The 25,151-nt window shown below is 36.0% G+C and overlaps 3 protein-coding genes across 3 annotated transcripts in view; 1 reads left to right on the top strand and 2 right to left on the bottom strand.

The window, feature by feature from the left end:
* The first annotated feature begins 3,234 nt into the window (after window positions 1-3,234).
* Window positions 3,235-4,724, top strand: LOC113225919 (putative nuclease HARBI1). The gene is made up of 5 exons (XM_026458386.1): window positions 3,235-3,470; window positions 3,590-3,858; window positions 3,979-4,134; window positions 4,206-4,362; window positions 4,447-4,724. Exons 1-5 carry the CDS (start codon window positions 3,235-3,237, stop codon window positions 4,703-4,705), a joined length of 1,077 nt encoding a protein of 358 aa, XP_026314171.1. The 3' UTR covers window positions 4,706-4,724.
* A 472-nt stretch (window positions 4,725-5,196) lies between these two features.
* LOC113226028 lies at window positions 5,197-6,691 on the bottom strand. The gene is made up of 4 exons (XM_026458533.1): window positions 6,642-6,691; window positions 6,209-6,466; window positions 5,634-6,012; window positions 5,197-5,536 (listed from the first exon to the last, which is right to left on the bottom strand). Exons 1-4 carry the CDS (start codon window positions 6,654-6,656, stop codon window positions 5,334-5,336), a joined length of 855 nt encoding a protein of 284 aa, XP_026314318.1. The 5' UTR covers window positions 6,657-6,691; the 3' UTR covers window positions 5,197-5,333.
* A 1,572-nt stretch (window positions 6,692-8,263) lies between these two features.
* LOC113225948 (apyrase-like) overlaps window positions 8,264-25,151 on the bottom strand; it is a 41,064-nt gene continuing 24,176 nt past the window's right edge. The window contains exons 4-11 of the mRNA XM_026458430.1: window positions 22,630-22,760; window positions 16,745-16,895; window positions 15,407-15,533; window positions 14,229-14,386; window positions 13,895-13,976; window positions 12,925-13,083; window positions 11,124-11,278; window positions 8,264-9,922 (exon numbers count right to left, since the gene is read on the bottom strand). Coding sequence (XP_026314215.1) covers window positions 9,797-9,922; window positions 11,124-11,278; window positions 12,925-13,083; window positions 13,895-13,976; window positions 14,229-14,386; window positions 15,407-15,533; window positions 16,745-16,895; window positions 22,630-22,760 — 1,089 coding nt within the window. The 3' untranslated portion in view covers window positions 8,264-9,796. The remainder of the gene's footprint in view (window positions 9,923-11,123; window positions 11,279-12,924; window positions 13,084-13,894; window positions 13,977-14,228; window positions 14,387-15,406; window positions 15,534-16,744; window positions 16,896-22,629; window positions 22,761-25,151) is intronic.

The raw sequence follows: 25,151 nt of genomic DNA, 5'->3' as shown, positions 1-25,151 counted from the left end.
AACACAATAATGCGCACATTACTGCTCGGCGGCAGAAATAGGTAAGGCAATATTTCCCTGGACGAACTCTTTCACAAGGAGCTCCACTGCTACTAAAATTGTATGATATGGTAGCATTTCTATTGTATTTTTTAGTTAATTAAGAGTTTTGTTTGCTCTACTGGATATTGGATGGGATCATAGGTAGGATGTCAAATAGTGAAATAGTATAAAATAATGTTCCAAGATAATGTACGTGGATATGTTATTTCCAATATATACAAACGATCTTAAAAAATTAAAGAATCCATGCTTTTACATTTTCATTAAACATTAGTGTTTCCTTAAACAACCTTGAACGATGTGAATAAAATATAATCAAAAATTGTATTTTTGCAGAATCGTTGAAAAACTTATTACTCACTTCCCGCTAATGATTATTAACTTTTATTTTGTATAGGTTTAGGTTCACTACCGACATCTAATCAATTTCCTACTTGCCCGACATATTTCAAAAAAATAAAAGAAAGAAACATATTTTTGGGTAAGAATTGTTTTGTCCAGAACTGGCTCACAAAGGGTTGTCTTATGAGTTAAGTAGATATTTTTCAATTGTTTCTCACAATATTCTAACGACGACGGTTGGAATGATGTGTAGAGATTGAAATTTTACGTTAAGCAATATATAATCTTGAAATTCACATATTTTGAGTTACAACACTATTGTAGTTAAGCAGTGCGTTATGATACTACAAAACCATATAAGTTGGTATAGCAACAAGCATAGTAAAGGTTTTGTTTTTTTTTTTAATAATTAAAAAGTATCTGCTACATATTTTTAGTACTTTAGTGGGTTCCAATTCTCTTTCTGATCACGAATTACATACAAATATGTTTCGTTAGTCAATAACATAAATTACCAGTTTTGATTTTATACACAAATGAGGCGGAACTAAGATTAAAAGTTGGTAATACCAAACAAAGCAATTTATATGTCATGTTTTCTTATAATGTAATTTTAAATCATATCAGTGGACTATTTCACGATCACATAACAATATTATGTTTTAAGGCAAAAATATCATACTCGTGAATGATAAGACAAATCCGAAAGCTTGGCTTCATTATTTTTTGTAATTAGTTTTTTGAAATATTAAGTTTATTGCATATTACGATGTTTTACTACCCTGATAGTAAATTGATTGATGTGAAATTACTCCACTAGTGTGTTATAATTATTAATGCAAAGATTGAACACAAAGGGAAATTCTTTCGATCCAGCTGGACTCGAACCAATGCCCTCGCCATAACGTGGCTGACGCTCTCCCAACTGGGCTACGGAACGAACCATCAACTAAAAATAAAGTATTTGTTGCATATCTTTGTTTTTGTTTTAACTACTTTTTAGCGCCATCTATGAGAAATCTCTGATTTTTTTTAAACGAAAAGTACAAACACAGAAAACCACTAGATTATTTTCGCATTGAACTGAGACTACGACGATCATTCGAATGAAAAAATCATAAGCAAAAATAACCTTGAAAAAACTGCCACGCAAAGAGAGACAAAAAATTATGGCACACTCTCTTTTCTCGTCGTATATTTCTAATAAGCGTTTCTCTTTCTTTTATGAGTGGGATCGAACATAATATGGCGGCGTCTATAGGTTTCTCTGTCTACGTCTTTATCACATTTAACACAATATTATAAAAATAAATGTTTACTGTAGACATTGTTTACAATAATAATGACATTGAACAGCGTTTATTCTTTTTTTACTTAACAAGGTTATATACAGGGTCATGACAATGTCGCGCTTGACACTTGAGATTGAAATCAAACTCGATATCAAATATAAATAAATAAATAAATAACGCTCACACTCAACATAGCCCCGCACTAGGGAAACCCTGTGTCGCGGGTGCCATGGACACACACATAGACAACCACAAATTACACCCAAACTCACGAGAGAAATAAATGTAAGCCATACAAACATTTCTCCCTGCCCGGGAATCGAACCTGGGACCTCTGCGTGGCAGTCCGGCATGGTAACCGTTCGGCCACGGAGGCAGTTATATTATAGTTATATATCCAGTTATATATTATAGTTATATATCCCTTGCGCTATGAACGGTACAAAGTCCAAAGTGTCAAGTTTCATATGCGAGTGGCTATTCCTTTATTTTTTTCCATCCTCTAAGGGTTATACATAAAAATTGTAAACCCCGATCGATAGGAGTATAATAGTATAAGAGACATATCGACATTACTATTTCTTCGGGCCTAAATCACGTATATTTATTTTGTTTTTTTCAAGCCATCGAGTATATATAGGTATAACCAGAAATAGAAACGAAATAAGGGCCACACGTTCCAGGTAACTCATTAGTGATACGTCACTTATAAATATCAACTCTCGTTTGCACTGAAATATGGACAGCGCCAAAAACTGACCTGTGTCATTCCAAAAATATTCTGTATTTATAGTAATAAAGATAATATTTCTAACAATGGCGTGCTGTTCTATTCGGTAGTGTGGGGACAACAGCAAAACATGTAATTACAAAACAAACGGGATCAAATTTCATAGGTAATTAAACATTAAATATGTAATTTTGCAATTTTCGTCCATTATAATAGTTAACTGGTCGAGTTGATGTGAAACAATTGACGACACCCGTCAATTGTTTCGAATTCGGGCTGGTCAATCGGAACGCAGTTGTTACAGTAATGATATGGCAGATTAGTTTTCAAACAAATTAAATGAGATTTCATCTCTACTTCTGGTTATTTTCTCGTTGTTTCAAACAAACCAACGTTCCGGGCCCTTTGCAGGTCTCATGGTCACGGCTGACTCTCATCTATTTATTTTCTCAAGCTGAGCGATAAAAGTACAATAACCTACCTATTCTCCCGCTTGACATTTGACATTTGCCGTCACTCTCCGTCACTCTAACGGCCGCTTTCTATATTCAATCTCAATCCATAATTTGCTATCTAAGATTGAATAATCAATCCAAATCCTATTTTTACTATTTCAATAACCGATCGATGGATCGTTATTCCGATCTTTTGTTTCAATCCATCTGTGGGAGGGCAATATGGCATTTTTAGATTGACATTTGTATGGCAGTGACAGTTGTGCGCTTTCTATAACCGATCCTTAAGTTTGACAAATCGAATTTTGAACGTGTTCGATCTTTAGTAGCGATCCTCCAATTTTGACCGATTGTACTGTGTAATAGTGTGAAAATGGAAGTATTCTCAAGTGATAGCGACTGTGATCTTGAACAATTTGCTCAGTTATCGGATTTTGATAATAGCGACAGCGACCAAGACCAACTTGTGTCTTCAAGAACGTTTCGGCGTATAAATTTCATGGCAAGTTTAACTGACGCTGAGTTTACTTTCAGATTTAGGCTAAACAAAACGTCTGTTGAATTTGTTTTAAATGAAATAATGCCATTTATCAAAATCAAATCAAAACGGTATGTAATTTATTATTACCTATCTATTATATCCTAATCTTAATTCATAACCTAAACATTGACTGCTTAACTTGCTAATATTCTACGCTAAATAATACTGAACTCATTATCATTTTCAGGAATAACGGCATACCACCATTGCATCAACTTTTATTAACACTTAGATTTTACGCATTGGGGACTATGCTAAATTCAGTGGCTGATTTTGCTGGTGTGTCCTTGTCATCAGCGTGTAGAATTGTATCAAACATATCTGCTGCTATTGCTAGATTGTATAACAAATATATTGTGCTGCATACTAGGAGTACAGATAAATTTTACAATATAGCTCAATTTCCTAGAGTATGTGGTGCCATTGACTGTACTCATGTACGCATTCAATCTCCATGTAAGTATTCAATCCAATGATTTATCATCAAATTAGAACATAATTTTTGAAGTGTGCCAGTAATTATTTTATCTTTGTACATACATTATGAATTACAATGATTAGATAATTTTGTTTCAGGTTCAACAATAGGGGAAGAATTCCGAAACAGAAAGGGATACTTTTCCCTTAACGTCCAAGCTGTTTGTGATGCAGAACTGAAATTACTAAATGTTGTTGCTCGGTGGCCTGGTTCATCCCACGATGCAACAATTTTTAATAATTCTCATTTAAGAGGTAGTAACAAATCTAACTAAAACTGAAGCACTAGTAATGTGAGTTACTTATGTTAATATTAATTATTACAGCTTCATGTGAAGATGGAAATTTAGGAAATCGGTGGTTACTTGGGGATAGTGCCTATCCAAACCGCCCATACTTACTCACACCCCTATTAAACCCATCTACTAGTCAAGAAATTAGATATAATGAGGCACACATAAAAACTAGAAATACAATTGAAAGGTAAAAACACCCTGTATTATTATTTCAAAGATTCAAGACATAATAGTAGTTTTTTATGAACAATTATTATGTATGTTTGTACAGGACTTTTGGTGTGTGGAAACGCCGCTTTCCAGTTATAGCATTGACTATGCGCTTATCATTAAGTAACATACAAAGAGTAATCATAGCCACAGCAGTACTACACAACATCTGCAAAGATAATAACATTCAGCTAGTACCCCCTGAGGTCCAACTGTCAGAAGACGAAACAGAAGTTGTCAATGAAGTGACATCAGAAAATACTGTAGTGCAAACTATTGATGACAGAAGCAGGCAACAGCTCATTTTAAATTATTTTTAAGGAGTTGCTGTTATTAGTAGTTATTACTGTATAATATAAATATTATTATAATTTTAGTATTTAGGGTAGGTTGTATGTATAGGTATTATTAAATAGAATTTTCATCTTTTCTACTTATGACTATTGTTTCATTTTAAATACAGTACCTTTACTAGTGTAGGTACAGTCAAGAGCACATGAAGCTTGACACTTTGGACCGTTCTTATTGCAAGCGGCATAGTTACATTTAAACCTTTAGTGTCAAACTTGACGTGCCCTTGACCCTGTACTATGAAAAATATAAATAATTTGTAGAAAAAAGCAAAGTATCTTTTAATTCAAATATTTTTATTTATTTAGTATAAGGCACCAGTGAAATTAAAAAAATATAATTCAATAATTGATAGTTTACAATAATAACAGGATAGTGCGAATGTGACACAGGTATGCGCATTTAAAAATTATTATGTTGGTAATTAACAAATACTAATTAAAATATACATCTTTGACAACTAAAAATATTATTAATTTGAAAATGAAAATTTAAAAAATTCAAATCAATATTATGAGATTATTTCTCCAACATTTTATATTGATATATAATGGCATCAATTCTTTGGCATTGTCATGACAATTATTTCTATATTTGTTATTGATATATAATGGCGTTAATTCTTTGGTGTGTACCAAATCGCCGACGGCTCCTCTGGTCTAATATTATTTTCTGATTTACAAGCTTAATATTCTCATTCTGAGTTTCTAATACTTTACTCTTACTATCAAAATATTTTGCCATAGCCATATTTCTAGCAAGACACCCATCATCTGGCTTTAGTAGCTTCCGTTTACCACCTGTGCAACAAAAATACATAGCTATTAAAAATAAGAAATATATAAAATAAGAAAATATAGAAATAAACTTAACAAAAACAGTATAATAGTACATTACCACTTGATTTAAAATGTCGCTTATTATTGAGGGTAGTAGTATTGCCTGGCTTAAATAACCCATTCCCTGTGTCATTAATTGGCATTTTATTGCCAGTGGGTGTAGTTGTTACTATGTTGTAACTTAAACAATCTGCGGACATGGATGGAGGATTGTCCACAGGCAAAGGGCTGTCAATCAATAGCATCGGTACTGGGGATGTGTCAGCCAAAACTGGCACTGCAAATGTTTTCCCATCAGTGTCACTATCACCAAACGATTGGGGCTCAGCATCACCACCAAACTCAACACTGAGACCCTCCCCAGTACTACCTAGCAATGCTGCCACCCTGTCTAGGATTTCATCTGGTAGAAAGTATTCTGGTGGCCCACCTCCAGTCTAAAACATAAATAAGACTTTAATTTTTCTGCTTCATTAGATTACTCTTCATTTATTACCTTACATTACAGTCAATTAGATTGGACTCTACAATAAAATGCCAAGTAAGATCCTAAATTGAGGTTCTAATGGATTTGAGGCTCTGTATTCTTGAATGAATTCTACTATAATTATTTTTCAATTACAAACTGGTTACCTTGATCCGCGCCATTCGTATGGCAGTACTACGCTTACGTGAATTTTTCTTTAAGTTTTCCCACTTAAGACGAAGCTGTTGTGGAGTACGGCGACAGATTCCCATACTGGCGTTGAAAATGTCGGCAATTCTACTCCATTCTTCAACCTTCATTTTATTACTGGTGGTGTTGGTTTTTTTATTATTTATTATTTTGCTCCCCTCAATCAATGAAAGTAGTCCTTTCGTCTCTTCTTTCGACAGACCTTTGTTTTTATTCTGCAAACAAATAAAAGTTAATTAAATTTTTGCATACAAGAAAGGCGCGAGACGTTGCGTCCCCACGCATACTTTATTTGAAATATTCAATGAACTCCTTTGATACACTTGACAGTAGGTACGTGAAGTGAATGCTTATTGAGTAAAAATAACGAAATAAATAACGTTTACTTACGGTTTCTGATTCCATTTTTATAATTTAGATTATAAATAATCGCGTCACAAATACGAACAAACATCAACAAAACATAAATTGACACTGACATTTCCCCGCCGCGTTCCGTTCCTCGAAAATTCACGTCATTCTTGACGTACTTACGATTTAAATATTTTGTACTTGAACGTTTGCAATTAATTTATATTTGTGATAAAAGCAATCATATGTATGAATAAATTAATCTTGGAAACATAACCACCATTTTATTCACTAATTCATGTAATGAACTCTTATTCCGATTGCGTGGAACTAAACGTCAGAGAGGGAGTAAATTTACGACCGATCCTTTTTTTTTTAAGGGCGCTCGAGCCGAGATAGACATATAGAAATAGAGATCCGGCATCGATCAATGGATCGAATAAAATCTGGATTGAAAACAATCTTAGATTCTGGATCGAATATAGAAAGCGGCCGTAAGTAGTCGTCCGCGCGTAAAAAAAATACGCTGTGTGCATAAGCTTTAAGATATTCATATTAATGAGCAGATTTAAAACTGCGTTGTTTTTTACTTCGCCGTAATTGGTTCATAAATAAAACACAGATAAGCATTGTAATTTTATATAATAGAAATCGCTTAGTCATAAACAAAACAACAAACTTATCTCTTAACGAAAGCTGCAATTATTTATCGCACGATGATGAGATAATTGGTAGTTAACAAAGACAGGGCTGTCCGCACACATTTGTCACACATATAGACTCATTAGTAAAATAATATAAGGACAACACAATCTGTGATAATAATTACGACACCTTTAAATTAGTCGCTTATAGAAGCGGTACAGTGGCGGCACTGTGGCGCTGCAGCTGCGCTTCTAAATATTGTATGAAAATGAGTAATATAGTAGCGTCAATATTCATTTTCATACAATATTTTAGAAACGCAGATGCAACGCCACATTCGCGCCAAGCGCGCGCCTCTTTTTCAAACTATTCGACGGCAGCAAAAAGTAACAGGCGATCTGCAAAATCACGATTTTACGGTAGAACGTTTTGAAAGTAAAAACTTCATATTTTCCGATGTAACAGTCCGAAGTTTCATTCATCCCTTAGATTGCCACCCTTAGACTGCCTTTCCACCAGAGATGTGCGACGTAGCGAAGCAGCATGCGAGGAAAAAATCCACCAATAGGATCACTTCATTTTTCTAGCCTCGCTTAGCGCAGCTTCGGTGGAAAAGGATTTGCGAAGCTAAGTATTTGTACATACAAAATAGCGACAAATGTGTGCGAGAGATGTGTGCGACGAAAGTGTGCGAGGGATGCGGGCGAGGAATGTGTGCAAAACGGTATAGGAAACTAGAACTACTGAAAGTATGACACTGACACATCGCCACCGCTCACCCCGCCACACCGTAACCCGCCCGCGCATAGCTAAAAAGAGTTCGTAACGTATCCTCGCACAGCTTTGGTGGAAAATATCACACCGTTTCACAGCGCCGCTACACATCCTCGCGCCGCCTCGCTACCTCGCACATCTCTGGTGGAAAGGCAGCCTTAGAGATGGAACATTTTCTTCAAATTGAAATGGAACCAATGCTGAGGTACTCACTTTCCAAAAAATCATGAAAATCGGTTCACAAATGCCGGAGTAATCATGTAACATACACACAAAAACAGAAAAAAAAATCGAATTGAGAACCTCGTTTTTAGGAGTGGCGCGGCTGCAGCACCACAGTGGCGCCACTGCAGCCCTACAAGGGCTGCCAAGCGTCCAATTTGAAAGCGTACTAAGTTCAATATTGTACAATACGTCATTTACATAGTGTTCTTTACAGAAAAAGTAAGAATTTGTTAAGCCTGTGCCTGAGAATACTAACATATAAGTTCCAGCTGTTCACCACACCGTGAATGTGATCGACAGACGCAACTCGTTTTAACGTAATCATTTTTTAGTTTTTACCTCCTTACCCCGTACTAATCAAGGTTCTTACTTCCTTGGCGGTCTGTCAAGTACAAGACAATTGATGATAACTGAAGACAAAATAATGATGGATGGTTTATACTGACTATTGAATCACCACGACTATAAGGGAGTCATAACACTTATCGATGCGCGAATTGAAGCAATTCGACGGGTGACCGCTACTAACCCCCCCGCTCACACGGCATTGTACTGCACGTTTTTTGTAGTAAAAATCTTACCGAATAAACAGTGGCGCATACATTAGATATAGAACTGTTCACACAGCGGTGTTTTTCCTTGGCTTGTCATGCAAACCGAATGACCTTTAACGTGTTCTGTGTGCAGTGGCGCATAGTGTTAATGCATCTCTTTATCTCATACGTTTTTTATCGAATATTTACCGAACAAGCGGCGTCTAGTTTGAAGTAGTGATTTAGAAGGACGGCACGCATAATTTTATTAATACAAAATGACCAGCTAATCTTCTGTGGGCAACGATTTATTGATATCTTTACTGAAACAAAGACTCGTATTTTTTATCATTACTCAGATTTTCGTACAATTTTTCAAATGTGTTAGTACACAATGCTTCTTGATTCATTGGATGAACCAAACACCCTCTGTTCTTCCGGCGGCAAAGCCGTTGTCGTCTTCTATACCAATATAAAAGTGCAACAAAGTGTGGATCCATCACAGACGTGTTCTCAGGGCGATTGGTGTGTGAATATTGAGGCTATCCGTCTTTTAAACGCATGAAAAAATATCTATCCGTGCCAAATATTAACTTATCACTTCCGGGACAATTCTACTAGGATAAGGAAGACGGCCCGTCTACTACTACAACTAATTTGTGAGATGGAAATCTATCTAATGTGACGGTCACAACATGGCCGTAACGTTGTTTTCTATCTATCTTAGGATTTTTTAATACTCATTTCGACTACAGCGCCTGGGGGACTTATTTTATGAATGACTCTAGTAAGTTTGTAAAAACAACTTCTAAGTGTTTGGAATCCGGGACAGCAAAGTCTAATTACTGGACACGGGACAAAACGAAGAATTCCGGGACAATCCCAGATTTCCCGACAATTTAGCAAGCCTACCGGTACTAGAGCCGCACACGAATTTTTATTATAAATACTAATACTCCAGCTTGTACTTCAAGGAATGGTAGTGGGCCCAAACAAGTCTCAACACTATACTGCGGTTTAATAAAGAATCCTAATTCTTCCATCGGTCTTGACAGTTATGGGAGAATTCTTTTCTAGGTATGCTGTTAAAATTGTTTGATCGCGGCCAATTTGTTGTATATTCTTCCTACCGAGTGGGAACATCTGTAAGAAAAAATATTTTGATCCAGTTATTTACTGTATCAACAGCGTGTAGAACACGGCCAATACATAATCGACTAACCAGTAAATGATAAATGTGAACAAATGTCTATTAAAAAGAGCAAGCCCTAGAGTTTCTTATACAAAAATGAATGAGTGTTCAATCAATGATAATATAACGATATCAATTAAAATTTGCTATATACAGAGTGTCCCACGGCTATGCAACATGGAGGGTAAGTACTTTAAATATTGTAATAATAATAATAACGCACACACTCATATCCCGCACTAGGGAAACCCCATATCGCAGGTGCCATGGACACACGCATAGACAACCACAAATTACACCCAAACTCACGAGATAAATAAATATAAGCCAAACACATATTTCTCCTGGCTTGGGAATGGAACCCAGGACCTTTACGTGGTAGTCCAGCATGGCAACAGTTCGACCACGGAGGCAGTTAATTGTAGATAGGACATTTGCTTCATGGAGACATTATTTTATTATAAGAGTAAGTAATACTGCATTCAAAAACTTTGAAAAATTTGCTTGTCTCATTTGAGAATCAAACCGACCAAATTTGAAAAAAAAAAGTCCTGTATTTATATATTTATATAATGCCAATCGAAAGAATCAATTATGAGGATTAACTCCTTTTAAAAATAAATAAATATTAGACAACGTCACATACAGATCGGAAACAACTACAGTACCACAAACACCCACACCCGACACAATATAGAAAAGTTACTTTTTTACATTGACCCGGCTGGCACCGCCGTAAAAACGCAAATCCATCGACCACGGAAGTCGTCAAAAGTAACGTAGTATCTTCAATTAAAGGAACACCATTTTTAACATTTTTAAATGAAAATAAATAAGTAAATAACGCACACACTCAACATAGCCCCGCACTAGGGAAACCCTGTGTCGCGGGTGCCATGGACTTTTTTGTACATTTTAGATTGAATAAATGTACAAATACCATACAATTATTTCTCTCGGCCCGGGAATCGAACCTGGAATCTCTGCGTGACTGTCCGGCCACGGAGGCAGTTAAAATGAATCACAATGCGTTTTACGGTCGATATTCAGTACGTATCTCCGGCTATCTACAATTAATACTTGTTCTCCGTGTCGCATAGCCGTGTGAGACACCCTGTACAATAAGGATATGATTAAATTTCAGTTACTTACAGTATACCCATCTCCTCCATCACCCAGAAAAGCCGGCAGCGATACTTGATAAATTGCATCAATGTCCAAAGGTGTGGTGGAATTAATATCGCCGACAATCGCGGAAACAACCCGATTATCTTCTGGTAGTGTTATATTGTAGGTTACTCGAAGACCTATGACAAAGAAACGTACGAATTTTTGTTTTTCTTCTTATGGCAACTTTAAATATTATTTACCAGTACTGAATTTAATGACATGGGCGATACGATTAGAGCATGCTAATAGGATATCTGGGGGAAAAATAGACATGTCGACATGATCGAAAGAGTACAAAATAAATTTGTTAAAAGATTGAAATATAAATATTGGAAATTTAAACCTACAAAAATTATACCTTCGCAAAAACGGAGAGAGCTTCGGGACCAACTTTTTCTTTTCAAAACTATTAACAATCTACTTATTTATTAAGCCAAACTTCATTAACATGTCCAAGACCCAACCTACGTCCGCGAGGCCCATTTGCAATACCTCATTCTCGCACTAATCATTCTAAAAATAGGTTCCTTGTACGGGCTTGTACTCAATTTAATAACGAATATCAAGAAATTAATATATCTGACAATAAGCCATTCCAGTTCAAATATGCCATTAGGAAGCTTTCATTAACGTAATTATTAATCGATCGAAAGAATTTTTCTTAGTGTTCGATCTTTGTATTAATACTTGTGACAAACTAGTGGAGTATTTTTTAAATAATATTAATTGAATATTAATTAATACAAGTTGTGTGCCTGGTGGTAAGCGACACACCTGTCCATAACAGTTGCAATGCCACTCAGAGGTTTAAATCTTAACTTTGCCATTGCCCCCGACGCCCGGAGACATAAGTTAACATAGAAATAGGTAAGGTTTCACAAGCTCTACTTATACTACATTATATACTAATTCTAATTTCACATAACATATATATCATGATAGTTGAACATCATAATATTCAATAAATTTAAATTATAGTTAAAAGTTATTTACAATTTGTTGCTAAGTGGTAATTATTATGTTAGTTATTGCCTGGTTATAGCTATGTATAAATTTGTCTATCCAAAGTAACTTATTTTAAACATTAGTGGAAACTGTTTTGACTAGTGTTTGTTTCATATGTAAAAAAAGTTAAATGTATTATATGATGCTGTGTGTTTCCCAAATAAATAAAATGAATTAAAAAAAAAACAAACAACGCCTTTCAAAGTTTTTTTAACCCAGTAAAACATCACTTCAAATATTAATGTTCTATCTGGATTAAACAGTGGCGAGGAAAGCCAGAGCAAAACAAAAAACACCTAACTTAAGAAAAAGTAGTGCCTTGGCGACACTTAAACATAACTTTTTAGCACACAAGGTACTAGTATACTTCATTTCACTGGTTAACTTATTAAACACATAAAATGTAGCACAAAATGTAGTCTTTGATAATACGTTGAAATTTTTAGGCCAGCCGGCGAAAATCGAGTTATATGGACGCCTCGCCACTCATAGGATAACACTTTATTCACTGATATAACACAAATACAGATTAAGCATAAGAGAAAAAACATAACATGATATTTAAACTGTTACGGTAATTTTTTAATCGCAATAACGAATTGATGAGCCAGAAAATTTGTATGATATTAAACAATAAATTAGGTCCAAAAGCTTGGATTTCAGAAGATCGTATTGTATTGTTGATGTCAAAGTTTGAGTACCTTTTCTTGGGGTGTAGAGGTTACTTCCACCACTTTATTGATCTATATAATAGGTCTGAAAATTTTATTTTACTCACCAGAAACCTGCAGTACCCGAGGACCTTTAAAGGGGTCTAACGCCCACGCGTGTTTAACACTTCTCTCCAAAGCTTCCAAGACGTATTTACCCTGTAACTCGACAGTGGTAATTCTGTCATAATATGGAAAAATTTCGAATAGCACGCCTTTAGTTATTGCTGAAATTAAAAGTCAAAGTTAGTAGGTTTGGTTTGGTTTATTGTTAGAACACCTCTTCAACCGCACGCAAATAGATGGCACTACGTAACATGCGTACTCCTAATTATACATTTGAACTTGTATTTTAGTTTATGTGAACACTTTAAAAATATATACAACCTAAATAAAAATAAAATATTTAATTCAACGTTATTTAGCTATCAATGTACGTATCTATTGCCTTCGTGCAATGATATATCATGTCAACCTATGATGGTCCGTGAAATCACTGGCCGGGAAAAAAGTGCCGCCTGTACCGGCACGGATTTAAGGCCGACGGCCAGTAAGGGTTTATAACTTCAAGGAAGCAATACGAGAGCATGGCAGCTTAAATCAGGGGGTCTACTCTCGTTCTCCGTCCGACATCCGTAATACATAAATAACACTCGACCAAAGACTACGTCAAGTATGAAGCATCATTCGCATCATGCGTCTTTTAATTTTGTCGAGTATTACTTATTTGACAGTTATTGTTTCGGACGGATGTCAGATGGGGAACGAGAGGATAGGGCCTAACCAAAACTCATGACACAAGGCGACGCGGACTTGCAGCGCGAGCACGCTCTTACAAATACGCACGGGCGGGGCGGCCCGTGAAATCACAGACCGTGGGAAGCCACCTTTAAACATTTACTATTCCCGCCTACGGGTGAGCAAATTCGCAAAAAGCGTGCAAACTGAATAAATACAAATGAACTAAGTAACGCACTGCTAACGCAAGTTTAATCAATACGAAGATAAAATAAAATCACTATTCACAAATGTACTTACTTCCCTGAGGAATACTGGCTTTTATATTACTGCTTTGGATGAAAGTTATATAATCGTAATTAGACTTCACTTTTTCCTTAGCCTGTAATAAATATGACATTAAAAACGTAGAGAAGGGGCCTTCACGTTCAATGGTCTCGCTTTAACGCCTAGTTCGCTTAAGACAAAATTTTATAATATATTTTGCTATTAATTTATTATATTCTGACAGTCGTTCCTCTCATACATTTTCGTTATCTGATTCTTGGAGGAGATGTATTCTGCCTGGCGTGTACTACATACTTCTGTAAGACATGGAGACAGAGCAAATATAGAAGTGACAAAATATCCTTACCACAGCCTGAATAGTATCGACAATCAAGTTTCCCAAAGGGCATTCTCCGTACACACATTCATCAGCCAATAGAGTGGTCGTGCTTTCTCCTATACGAATGTTTTCTGCTTCGTGTATTAACTGCGCATACGGCTGTAGCTTGGCTTTAATTCCTTCATCTGTAAGAAGTAAATAAGCTTATCAGTAAAAATTTTACCCTCGACATATTGTAAAATTATAACACGATGTAAGTTCCTTTTCCCGATATTTCAACCGTATTTGCAGTCGGAGGTAATAAATCTGTATTTAATGATAATCATTAGATAAATAACCATGAACGCCTTAAAAACTATAAGAACCTATTTCTTCAACCGGTAAACATAAAAACTAGTCCTTAGTTTAAGATCTAAAAGTAACTTGTTAGCTTTTAGTACAAACATATCAGTTTATCGTCGTCGCTATAAATAATAATCTCAGTACAGAGTACTAAAAAAACCGACCTCAAAAGTTCGTGGAATCACATCTATTTGCCAGGCGCAGCAGCAGTGCCCCTCAGATCTTTGCAATTTAAAGTTCTAAGTGGCACTGTAACTGTCATGGACAGACGTGTAGCTTATCATCAGGCGCACGACTTGTTCGTCCCATCACATGATGTTATAAAAAAACCCTCTTTCCAACAAAACAAGAATCATCAAAATCGGTTCACAAATGCCGGCGGGAGTTATCGCGTAACAGACATACAAAAAAATGCCTACAGTCGAATTGAGAACCTCCTCCTTTTTTATCCCATTAAAAAGAAGAAACAAGTATATAATTTTAGTTTATACTTGGCACATTTACTAGTGATAGTAGAGACTAAACTTCGTTCGACAAAATATCACAAAGTTCCGCATAATTGTTGTTTTTTGCTACATTCATCAAAGAAAAAATCAATTCCATTCGATTATTATTAATATATTTATAATAAATATGTCAAGGGACTATTAGCTTATTTTACAGTAGGTAAGCGAGTATAAAAGGCCAATGTGTCGGCGTCTACCTCAAAAAAGCTTCAAAACCTAAGCAACCGCGATATTATTTCGCGTTAAGTTTCTCCATATTACCTTTCCCAGATATCCATTAGAGTAGACGACTTGTATGCTGCACTACTCTTCGTCACCAAAACATGGCCAGACCTTCATTAAAAAGAATTCACATACCTTCTGGAATAGATCGATTTAAGAAAATAGGTCCTCCTTCCCATTTGACGTAATCGCCAACGTAGTCGAAAAACACTGTGAGATTGCCTAAGTACTTGGTGAATGCTGATGCCTGTACGACAAGAACCTGGAAAAAACCGATAGCATTTTTAACAAATCTGTTGGTGCCTACAAATTTTTGACGATCTGTGACGATCGACACGTGTCGTGATGATAGTCGCACTTGTTGTTATCTATGGTGGTGCTGCATGTCATCGTTCAGTCTTATTTTATTTTAATAAATTTTCAGATTTCTGTTTATCACAATATTTTTTTTCTTACAAGAAACGAAAATATATCGCTTCTTTTTGGGAGAACTAAGTAAACATCACGAGTTCGTCGTCGTTCAGCCATTAAGCGCTGGATGGCAGCACATTGATTGAAATTTCAATATAAACTAAAAATGTAACTTGCAATCACAGACATGTATGTCTGTGCTTGCAATAATAGGTATTGAACGTTCAACGATATGCCAACAGTATTCAGTAACCTACCCGATCAGTATTCAGTGTTGCCAGACGATCACAATTCTTTCATTTTACGTAACTTTTCACCCTCTCGCGTAATATGTAAGTAACTAGTAACTTGTGGTTTTTTGACAAGTTTCGTAACTTTTGAGAACGATGACATATTTTTAAATAAATCATACTATTTGTTATTGTAAATCCTAATTAGTTTACGAACACATTCAAATTAGACAATAACGTAACTCAGAGGTGGCGTAAACAGACTAATATCTACAACAAATTACCAATTAATTCATCTATAACGTTCGTTCTATAGTTTTTGTTTTTTAGGATTTATATAACAATGTATATAGATTACAATTACAATTTTTCATTAATAAACAAAAATAGAACTTTTACAGCAAAAACATAAATTTTGAGGTAACGACACGTAATTTTCATTACAATGGCTCTGGCAACACTGTCAGTTTGTTGAACGTTCCGAACAATTTGTTGTCTCTGTGCGTAAACTTGTATTTATCATAGCGAGATTTCAACTAAGTGATTTCGGCGAATACGGTAGGCGACTCGGTGTAAACAGCGCAGCACCAGCGCAGCGTAACGACTGCGCCTATGGCATGGCGAAGTAATCCGCCGAAGGCGTCAGTAAGCCTTGTGTAAACACGTCATCACTTTTATACTGGCTTCCCACGACCCTTGACCGCGCGAGCTCGCGCCAAAGCGCCGCGTGGACAGAGCAGTCTCGCGTGGGTGGGCATGTGGCGCAAGCACGCTCGTACAAATCGGCGCGGTCCGTGAAATCACGGACCGTGGGAAGCTGTTATGAACATACCTTATGTTTAGAATTCTTATTGGTCTCAATAAATACAGGGTATGGCCCTGCGACTGACTCTCCACTTGGGGCAGGTTCATTCGATAGTAGGCTGTGACTGTGTCCACCTACTATAATATCTATATATTCTCCGTGGTCGCGAGCTAGTTCACTGCAAAATAATACCGTATTTATTTTCTATTTTGTACAACTGGCATTTAAATATGGTGTATTCAGGTGAAGATTTCGTTGAAATTGTATGTAAAAATATGACAAAATAAATCCAAGATTGTGAATGCAAACATTTTTGAAAAGATAAAAAATTGCTACCAATTATTGTATATGCTTCATTCTATGAAGCTATCCCCTTCCTATGCATGTCAACAGGTCGTCGTCGTTTCGACTGCATTACAAATGGAACGTAGCAGTTGTAATTAGAAGAATCGCGATGCAGTAGCGCCGAATGCATAATTTATAATAAATACCAAGTGAAGGGACGAACAAGTCGTGCGCCTGGTGGTAAGCGACACGCCTATCCATAACAGTTGCAGTGCCACTCAGAGCTTTAAATCGCAAAGATCTTAGGGTCACTGCCACTGTGCCCGTCATCCAGAGACAAAAATTGACAAGTCCCATGTGCCTGTAATTTCACCAGCACCTTTACTTTCCAAACGGAACATAGTAATGCTCTCATTGCTTGGCGGCAGAAATAGGTAAGGTGGCAGTACTTCCCTGGACGAACTCTTTCTCGAGGACTTCTACTGCTTTTAGTAGCAGTAGAGTTCTTTGTGAAAGAGTTCGTCCAGAGAAGTACTCCCAATTTACCTATTTCTGCCACCAATCAATAATGTGAGCATTACTGCGTTCCGGTTTTGAAGGTCAGAGTCAAATTACGGGCACATGGGACCACCTATATCTCAGGCTGACGGGCGTATCGGCAGTGTCCATCAGTTCTTTGCGATTTAAAGCTCTGAGTGGCACTAGAACTGCTATGGACGAGCGTAAAGCTAACTACAGGATGAACAAGTTATACACCTGGTGGTATGCATTCGGAACGCAGCTCGTGTGATTACAGACAAAATTGCAAAATTCCCTTATTATGTAATCTTATTAGTCCACTACCACTTCCATTTCAACGGATGTGACTTGTCGTTAAAGAGAGACAAGACATCCTTCATTATTAAGGTCAGCCAGCGGACGGAATAATTCGCGGATTGATTAGACAATGACCCCGTTCCTTATTTAAAGGTGCACGCGATGAAAGGTCGCTTCCGTCTCTACGTTCAAATATGTCACTTTGAACTATATTAGGTACTCATCAGGAAACTAACAACCCACGACTTTATCTAGAGTCTTTGAGTTTCTAATTCCAATTAGTTTTCATCCCATATTTCCAAATTAATTATAATTGTAGGTACAAACATAGTTTTTAATTTTTTTTCAATAGTGCCGCCACGGGTCGACAACTTCAAAGGCGCAGCGCGACAGCGCGTGCGTTTGGCGATTATTCCTGGCTTGACAGCTAATTTGAATGAATAATTATGACTACGACTCATCGAGTATATGACCAGAAATAGAGACGAAATGTCATTTAATTTGTTTGAAAACTATTATGCCGAATCATTACGGTGACAACTGCGCTCCGATTAGCTAGCCCGAATTCAAAGCAATTGACGGGTGTCGTCAATTGTTTCACTTCAAATCAGCCAATTTAATTTGAGCTTTGCTATAATGGACGAAAATTGAAAAATTACATATTTAATATTTAATTACTTATGAAATGTGATTCCGTTTGTTTTGTAATTAGATGTTTTGCCGTTTTACCCACACCGCCGAATGGAACAGCCCCCATTATTAGATATATTATCTTTATCACAATAAATACGGAATATTTTTTGAATATACAGAGACGTACACACAGGTCAGTTGTTGGCGCTGTATTATTTCAGCCCTCTAATTTGTGATTTCAGCGCAAACGAGAGTTATATTTAAAAATGATATAAGGCCCATTTGTTGAATGAGTTGCCAGGCATGGATGGCCCTTATTTCGTTTCTATTTCTAGTTATATGCTCGATGCTATGACTACTATGAATCGGCAAAGGAAACTACATAATCTTAGGAACTTATCTCGACCTGGGTACCAAATCTGCCAATTTTAAATCACTTCACATTATGTGTCGATAGAATTTCAATGGTAGGGATTTTGTACGTTTGATATTCTGCTACAAGCTAAGAATTGTGGCTTGTCAGTGGACAGCCATCGAGCTACTATTCCACTGCCATCGCAATTTTTTGGTACTCTGCTCTTCGACGGCACGTCGATGACGTAGTCTACTTATTACTTCACATAAAAAATACATTTAATTCGTAGACTAATTTGCAGCTTAAACCAAATAATAATAGAAAGAAATGGGATCCAGTATTTCCTCTGATGAAAAATCTGACTGCTGTACTAATTAATATGTTTTAATTTATTCCAATTGCCATTATTAATTAATATTAAATTTAACTTAATAAAAATTCATGTTGTTAAATTATAATGATTTGTAAAATAAAATGTAGCGTAAATTGGAATGTTTCTTTGTAAAATTAAAAATAAGGTATTTAATTAATAACTTTTGTAACTACAGTGAAAAAAAATAGGATGGTTTGCATTAATATGAGACATAACTGGTTCAAGACTGCACCACCTCAATCAACTGTGACCATGGGACAAGTAAAGGGCCCGAAGCGTTGGTTTGTTTGAAAAAACAAATATACGCGATTTATATCCGGAAAAATAGTTTCATTCCTGTGTGTAACAATCGCAAAAACCTAAGAACTCAATAGAAAGAGATATTAAAGAAATATGCATAGTAATTTTCACGGTAGTTTAGCAACATTGATCGTTAATTGAATAAATGAATGCCATCGCAGCCATTCCACTGACACTCTAGTTAGCCATTGCAACTAGATTTCAGCAGAATAACAAATATTGTCATAATAGCGATATAACCTCAGTGGAGTTTTAATGAATAATGATTTCAAAAAAAATTGGCGGAATCTAGTCTTTTCTTCTGTACCATACAAAAGTGGCTGCAGTAATAGCAATGCATTCTATCATATGAAGTACTGGGATGGCTCTGCTACGTACCAACTGACCACCTTGGATTCAAATGACAAACGTGGCAAGAGGCTTAATAGATGACTCGGAATTAGTAGAGGCGAAGCTGCAGAGCCTTGAACACCGCCGTAAAGTTGCCTGCTTATCGATATTTTACAGGATATATCACGGAGAGTATGCGATGGAATGACATTATTTAATTCCGCCTTCCCCTTTCCATCATACGGGGGACTAGACGTAGGCATGGATTCCATCCCTATTGTGGATATTCCACAGATTCGCAAGCGTTATGCTTCCACATTTATATGGCGAAATACTATGGACTGGAATTCCCTGCCTGCTTATTTGTTCCCTGAACGTTATAATTTGGACTTTTTCAAGGCGAGAGTAAATAGCATTGACTTACAATTATATGGACGTCGGGTCCGCGCTAAAAAGTGTACGCACTTGTAAGGCGCTAAAATCGTATACAGAGCGCCAAACTCCGCTTTAGTCTTCATTTGTTCGACTGACAGCGCGATACTGCGATGACATTACAATTTAAATTTCGAATAGGTAGACTTGGGACATTTTTTTCGTGGTTTTTGTATTAGACCCGTCGTCCATTTATTTGTAAGTCAATGGTAAATAGGCATTATTTATGAGTGCATGCTCCACCGTCGACCTCATCGTCACTTTATATCAGGTGAGAAGGAGGTCAAATGCACACTTATTTTTAATTAAAAAAGTCCTGTAGACCTGTAGAACACCCTAGACGCTCGCCTATTTATTTGTTATTGTCATTTTAGAGTGTGTTATTTCATTACTTACTAAACTTGGTTTCATAGATATTTTAAGTCGAACTACAACAAATAAAGATTCAGTTACATTATGATTACAAAGAAGCATCACGTCATATTATTTATTACATATTGTTCTACTTTTACTAACATCATAAAATGTCTAATATATCAATAAGAAAATTGTTGTCATTCTAGACTTTAATCGGTAGGTATTACGTCATAGTTACAGTTAACGCTAGCATAGCCGTTGTTTTATTGTTGTACATAAATAACAAATTAATAGTGTAGTTGTATAAAAAAAGGACTTTTTCGAGTAGCAGCCAAAACTAGATTAGGGCTGTCGACACACATCCATATCCACATGACAACAGGCTCTGTACTCTCGTTCTCCGTCCGACATCTGTCCGAAACAATTACTGTCGAATAAGTAATACTCGACAAAATTAATAGTCGCATGATGCGAATGAAGCTTCATACTTAACATTGTATTTTTATTTGGTCGCGTATTACGACTTGTTCGTCCCTAGATATGATAGGTATTATATAAAATAAAATGATACCATAAAAAAATAAGTATTACGATGTCGAATTGCGAAAATCAACCCTTTACGCCATACCGTAATGGTACAATAATCCCTTGCACTTTCACTTTTGCTTTATTTATTTATTTTGTTATTTTTTGTTTTAAATATTTACCGGCTAAATTGCTTTATGTTCAGACAACCAAAAAAAAAACAACAAATCTGTCAGCCGTCACTCTATTGTTTCTTTCGCTTGTACTATAATGAAATTAAGATCGTAGGAGAACAAATTGTACGTGATGTGCGCCCGCACTTATTCAATTATTTGCATTAATGTATTATTTCCGACAAATATCACTGAAACAATGTTAAAGGCTAATTCGGTACATACTATATAATATATTAATATTAAAAAAAAATTCTACATTAGTTCAAATTTTTATTGAATTCATATTCAATTATTTTTTATATGAAATTACTCCACCAGTTTGTTATAATTATTAATACAAAGATCGAACACTTAGAAAAAAATATTTTGCTTAGTTGGCATAGCGTCCGCCATGGCTTGCTAGAAGACGTCGACGTCGTAATTAATAATTATAACAAGCTTGTGGAGTAATTTCAGAAAAAAAAAATTGAATATCAATTCAATAAAAATTTAAATACAGTGAATAGCGACATCTCTAGCCGGGACTGGTAGCTGTAAAGGTATCTGGTAACTCGGTGACGAAATACTTTCATAGATTTCTCATAGATGGCTACAGCTAAAATGTCGTTGTAAAACCAAATACAAAGATATGACTAAAAGTACATGGAAAAATTCGTGAGGTCCGTTGGTTCGTTCCGTTGCTTAGTTGGTATAGCATCTGACACGGTTTGCTAGAAGACGTCGTCGGTTTGAATCCGGCCGGATCGGAGGAATTTTTTATTCTACATTAGTTGATAAGGGATCATTTATACGCGAAAATAATACCAGATATTCTAAATGTGGACGAAAAGTGAAATCGTGATGAAACTTCCATGTCGAAGATGTTCACAACCCTTGGAAAACGAATAATCCTTCTCTTTAGAGGAAACTCATGCCCAGCAGTCGAACGAACAATGGGTTGATATTGATGTATTGAAACTGCCTACAAAATAGTTTTAGTTAAAATCTGAACTTATAATTATACTTTTTTTATCAAGCGACAGGATGAACAAGTAATGGGCCTGGTGGTAAGTGACACGCCTAACCACGACAGTTGCAATATTATAGATTGCAAAGATCTCACGGGCACTGACACTGCGCCCGTTACTCTCAGACATAAGTTGACAACACCCACCTGTACTTTCAGCAGTTCACTCTTCAAAACCGAAACCTTATCCTCCGAAACGCAGCAATGCTCACATTACTGCTCGGCTGCAGAAATTGGTAAGATGGCATTACTTCCCTGGACGAACTCTTTCACAAGAAGCTCAACTGCTACTATGCTATTCTATATACTTCATTAATTACTTACTAATCCTTCTTCAATCCACAGTGGGATAACAATATAATAATGTCTACGCCCTTCTCTGTAAGTTTCTTTGCCTCGCGATCTGTAGCCTCACCCGGATCCATGAATACCACTTTGCCCGGTGAAGACAAGTACTGCAAACCAGTAAAAATGTTTACTATATCGTTCCATAGGTACATATCACCACACCTTTATCCAAATGAGTTAAGTAATAGCTCTACTTTCTTCTTATTTAATAGCTACGCTCTTGTCGGTGGAGTAATTGCCAACCATCTCTGTTCAGCGCCCTAACTTTGATTTCCCAGACACGACAATAACTTTTCCCTTATCTAATTTTAATGTCTTGGTCTCGGTCTTTCTCTACCTTTCTTTTCTTCGATCTTCCCTTCTACGATACTTTTTTTAAAAACTATCGTGACGTGTCAGATCCCCAAACATTTTTTCTCTTCGATTCTGTATAGTCTTTATAAGGCAATAGCTACGTTCTCCATTTACTACGACCGTAGTGTAATACATTTGTTTCTATTGCGGGTACTTTTATTACCAAAAAATTACACAAATATTTACCAGTACATATGAATGCTTTTACTGGATTTCGTAAATATGAAATAAAAAAGGACTCGGTATGGATCCCTGCGGTACACCAGTTGTGCTACATTTTTACAAAAACAACTGTTAGTCTCATAAATAACCTAAATAACCTCTTGAAAGGAAACGTTATCATTCTGAAGAGAATGGTGAAACAAGATAAGATAACGATTTCATTTATAATAAAGATGATTGAAGTGTGGCCAGTAGCTCTAAAGAAACACTATTTGTTCTGAGCTACTATTGTGAGAACCGGGTAATCCCGAGGTGAGCTGGTCTTGGTAGCGCGATTATAGATTCCCGAAGTCTAAATTTGTCAACCTTATGAGCAGAAAAAAATTATCAATACTTGTAATAGTAATTACCCGTTGTCTGCGCATCTCAAATAATTTTTTTGAATGAAACCTTCGTTTCAATAAAAGAAATTGAAGCTTTTCTATGTTACTTAAGGTATCATTATTACGTAAATTGAATATGTACGAAAGCCTGAAATAAACAAACATAGATTATTTAATTTTAAAAATCGGGACTTAATCGTCGTCGAGTTTAAATTAATATTTCATTTACGTTTCTGACGTGTTGCAACGGCCATGATCTCGAAGAGACTGAAGAGATGGATGTCAACATCTTCTAGCAGTGCGAATTTTTCTAACTCCCCGCACTTGGTCTTCATTATTTTTTTTTTACGTACTGTAGGTTTGTAATATAATACGTTGATACGCGATTAAATCCCGATTTTCTAATCAAATAATGTCTGGAAATCGTGAATTTTATTACGGGAATAGGTAACGAGCCAAAATTTTAGGAACCGAGATGGTTCTGCAAGCTCTAACTGGGCATGTGTCATAAGGACAGCGTTTAGGTCAAAAAATATTGGAGACTTCAAACGTGTTCAAAGACATTTATAAAGCTTCGTCAACAAACGTATTAAAGAATAAGATCGACAGTGTGAACTTTGTGGAAAATATCCTTAAATTCAAAGTACAGAATTATAACTGAAATTGGCGACGTCGTATGCCCCTGTCCTCACGCACTCAATTGTACAGACACTGGCTCATTCCTCGCGGGACTACACTCCTCGCCTCGTACTGGCAGCATCACCGCAGTGTCAAGTGTTTATGGCAGGAATGAAGACTAAATGGTATAGAGGGTCGAAGAGGAGTCTGATGGATATTAGTTAGTAATTAATTTTAATTTAGCTTGGTGACGTTATTTTTGTTTTCTTTTTTAATTCTAGTTGTTTTTTTATTGTTGCCGTGGAGAATACTGTTATACTCCATGTATACACTTTTTTACGGAATAAATATTTTAAAGCAGGTATTATATCGATGATTAGCGAATGATTTGAAGTAAACTAGACTGAATATCTTGATTAATTAAGATATGGGAATAGGACTAAGACCTCTAGTACAAGAAGCAAGCATTTTCCAAAGCAGGATGTCAGTGCTAGGAAATCGAATGCCGCAGGATAATCTGAGTCCCGGTATTAATAATTTCCCGGTATTAGTAATTGAAAGTTTCGAATCCTACGGGATCCTGGTATTTGCAAGATCTCCAAGAAAAAAAGTAATATTATGAAACTCCAAGTTTGCGAAAGGCTGAAATTAATAATAACAATAATAATAAATTTATTTACCGTAACTTACAATTAACAATCACATATTTGAACTATGATCCCCACACTAGGCTGCGCCTGTCTCGTGGGTAGCAAAGCAAGTAAGATTAACCGAAAGTTCAAAATTCAAAGAAGTTACAGTCTCTCACAGCGTTTTAATACCGAAATAATGATTCAACTTATAATACCATTTTGTTTCGCAATCCACGTGTATTTTCCAAGCCAACAAATGTTACATGTATAATAAATATTTATGATTTTACTTAGCTGTATCTCATTATTAAAAATATTCTAACAATTAGCAATGCTTGGGTAAAATTAA

This window comes from Hyposmocoma kahamanoa, unplaced genomic scaffold (genome assembly GCF_003589595.1).
Source record: "Hyposmocoma kahamanoa isolate Upper Pololo Valley unplaced genomic scaffold, ASM358959v1 180, whole genome shotgun sequence".
Taxonomy (NCBI): domain Eukaryota; kingdom Metazoa; phylum Arthropoda; class Insecta; order Lepidoptera; family Cosmopterigidae; genus Hyposmocoma; species Hyposmocoma kahamanoa.
Note: the sequence above shows the minus strand (reverse complement) of the source record. Positions and strands in the feature narration are given on the sequence as shown.

Bases quoted from the DNA above. Each gene is read 5' to 3' on its own strand.
- LOC113225919 (XM_026458386.1), top strand. From the start codon at position 3,235: ATGGAAGTATTCTCAAGTGATAGCGACTGTGATCTTGAACAATTTGCT. The intron at 3,471-3,589 runs GTATGTAATTTA...TATCATTTTCAG, and splicing joins ATCAAAATCAAATCAAAACG to GAATAACGGCATACCACCAT. The intron at 4,363-4,446 runs GTAAAAACACCC...ATGTTTGTACAG, and splicing joins ACTAGAAATACAATTGAAAG to GACTTTTGGTGTGTGGAAAC.
- LOC113226028 (XM_026458533.1), bottom strand. The intron at 6,013-6,208 runs GTAACCAGTTTG...TTTATGTTTTAG, and splicing joins TACGAATGGCGCGGATCAAG to ACTGGAGGTGGGCCACCAGA. The intron at 5,537-5,633 runs GTAATGTACTAT...TTTGTTGCACAG, and splicing joins GCGACATTTTAAATCAAGTG to GTGGTAAACGGAAGCTACTA.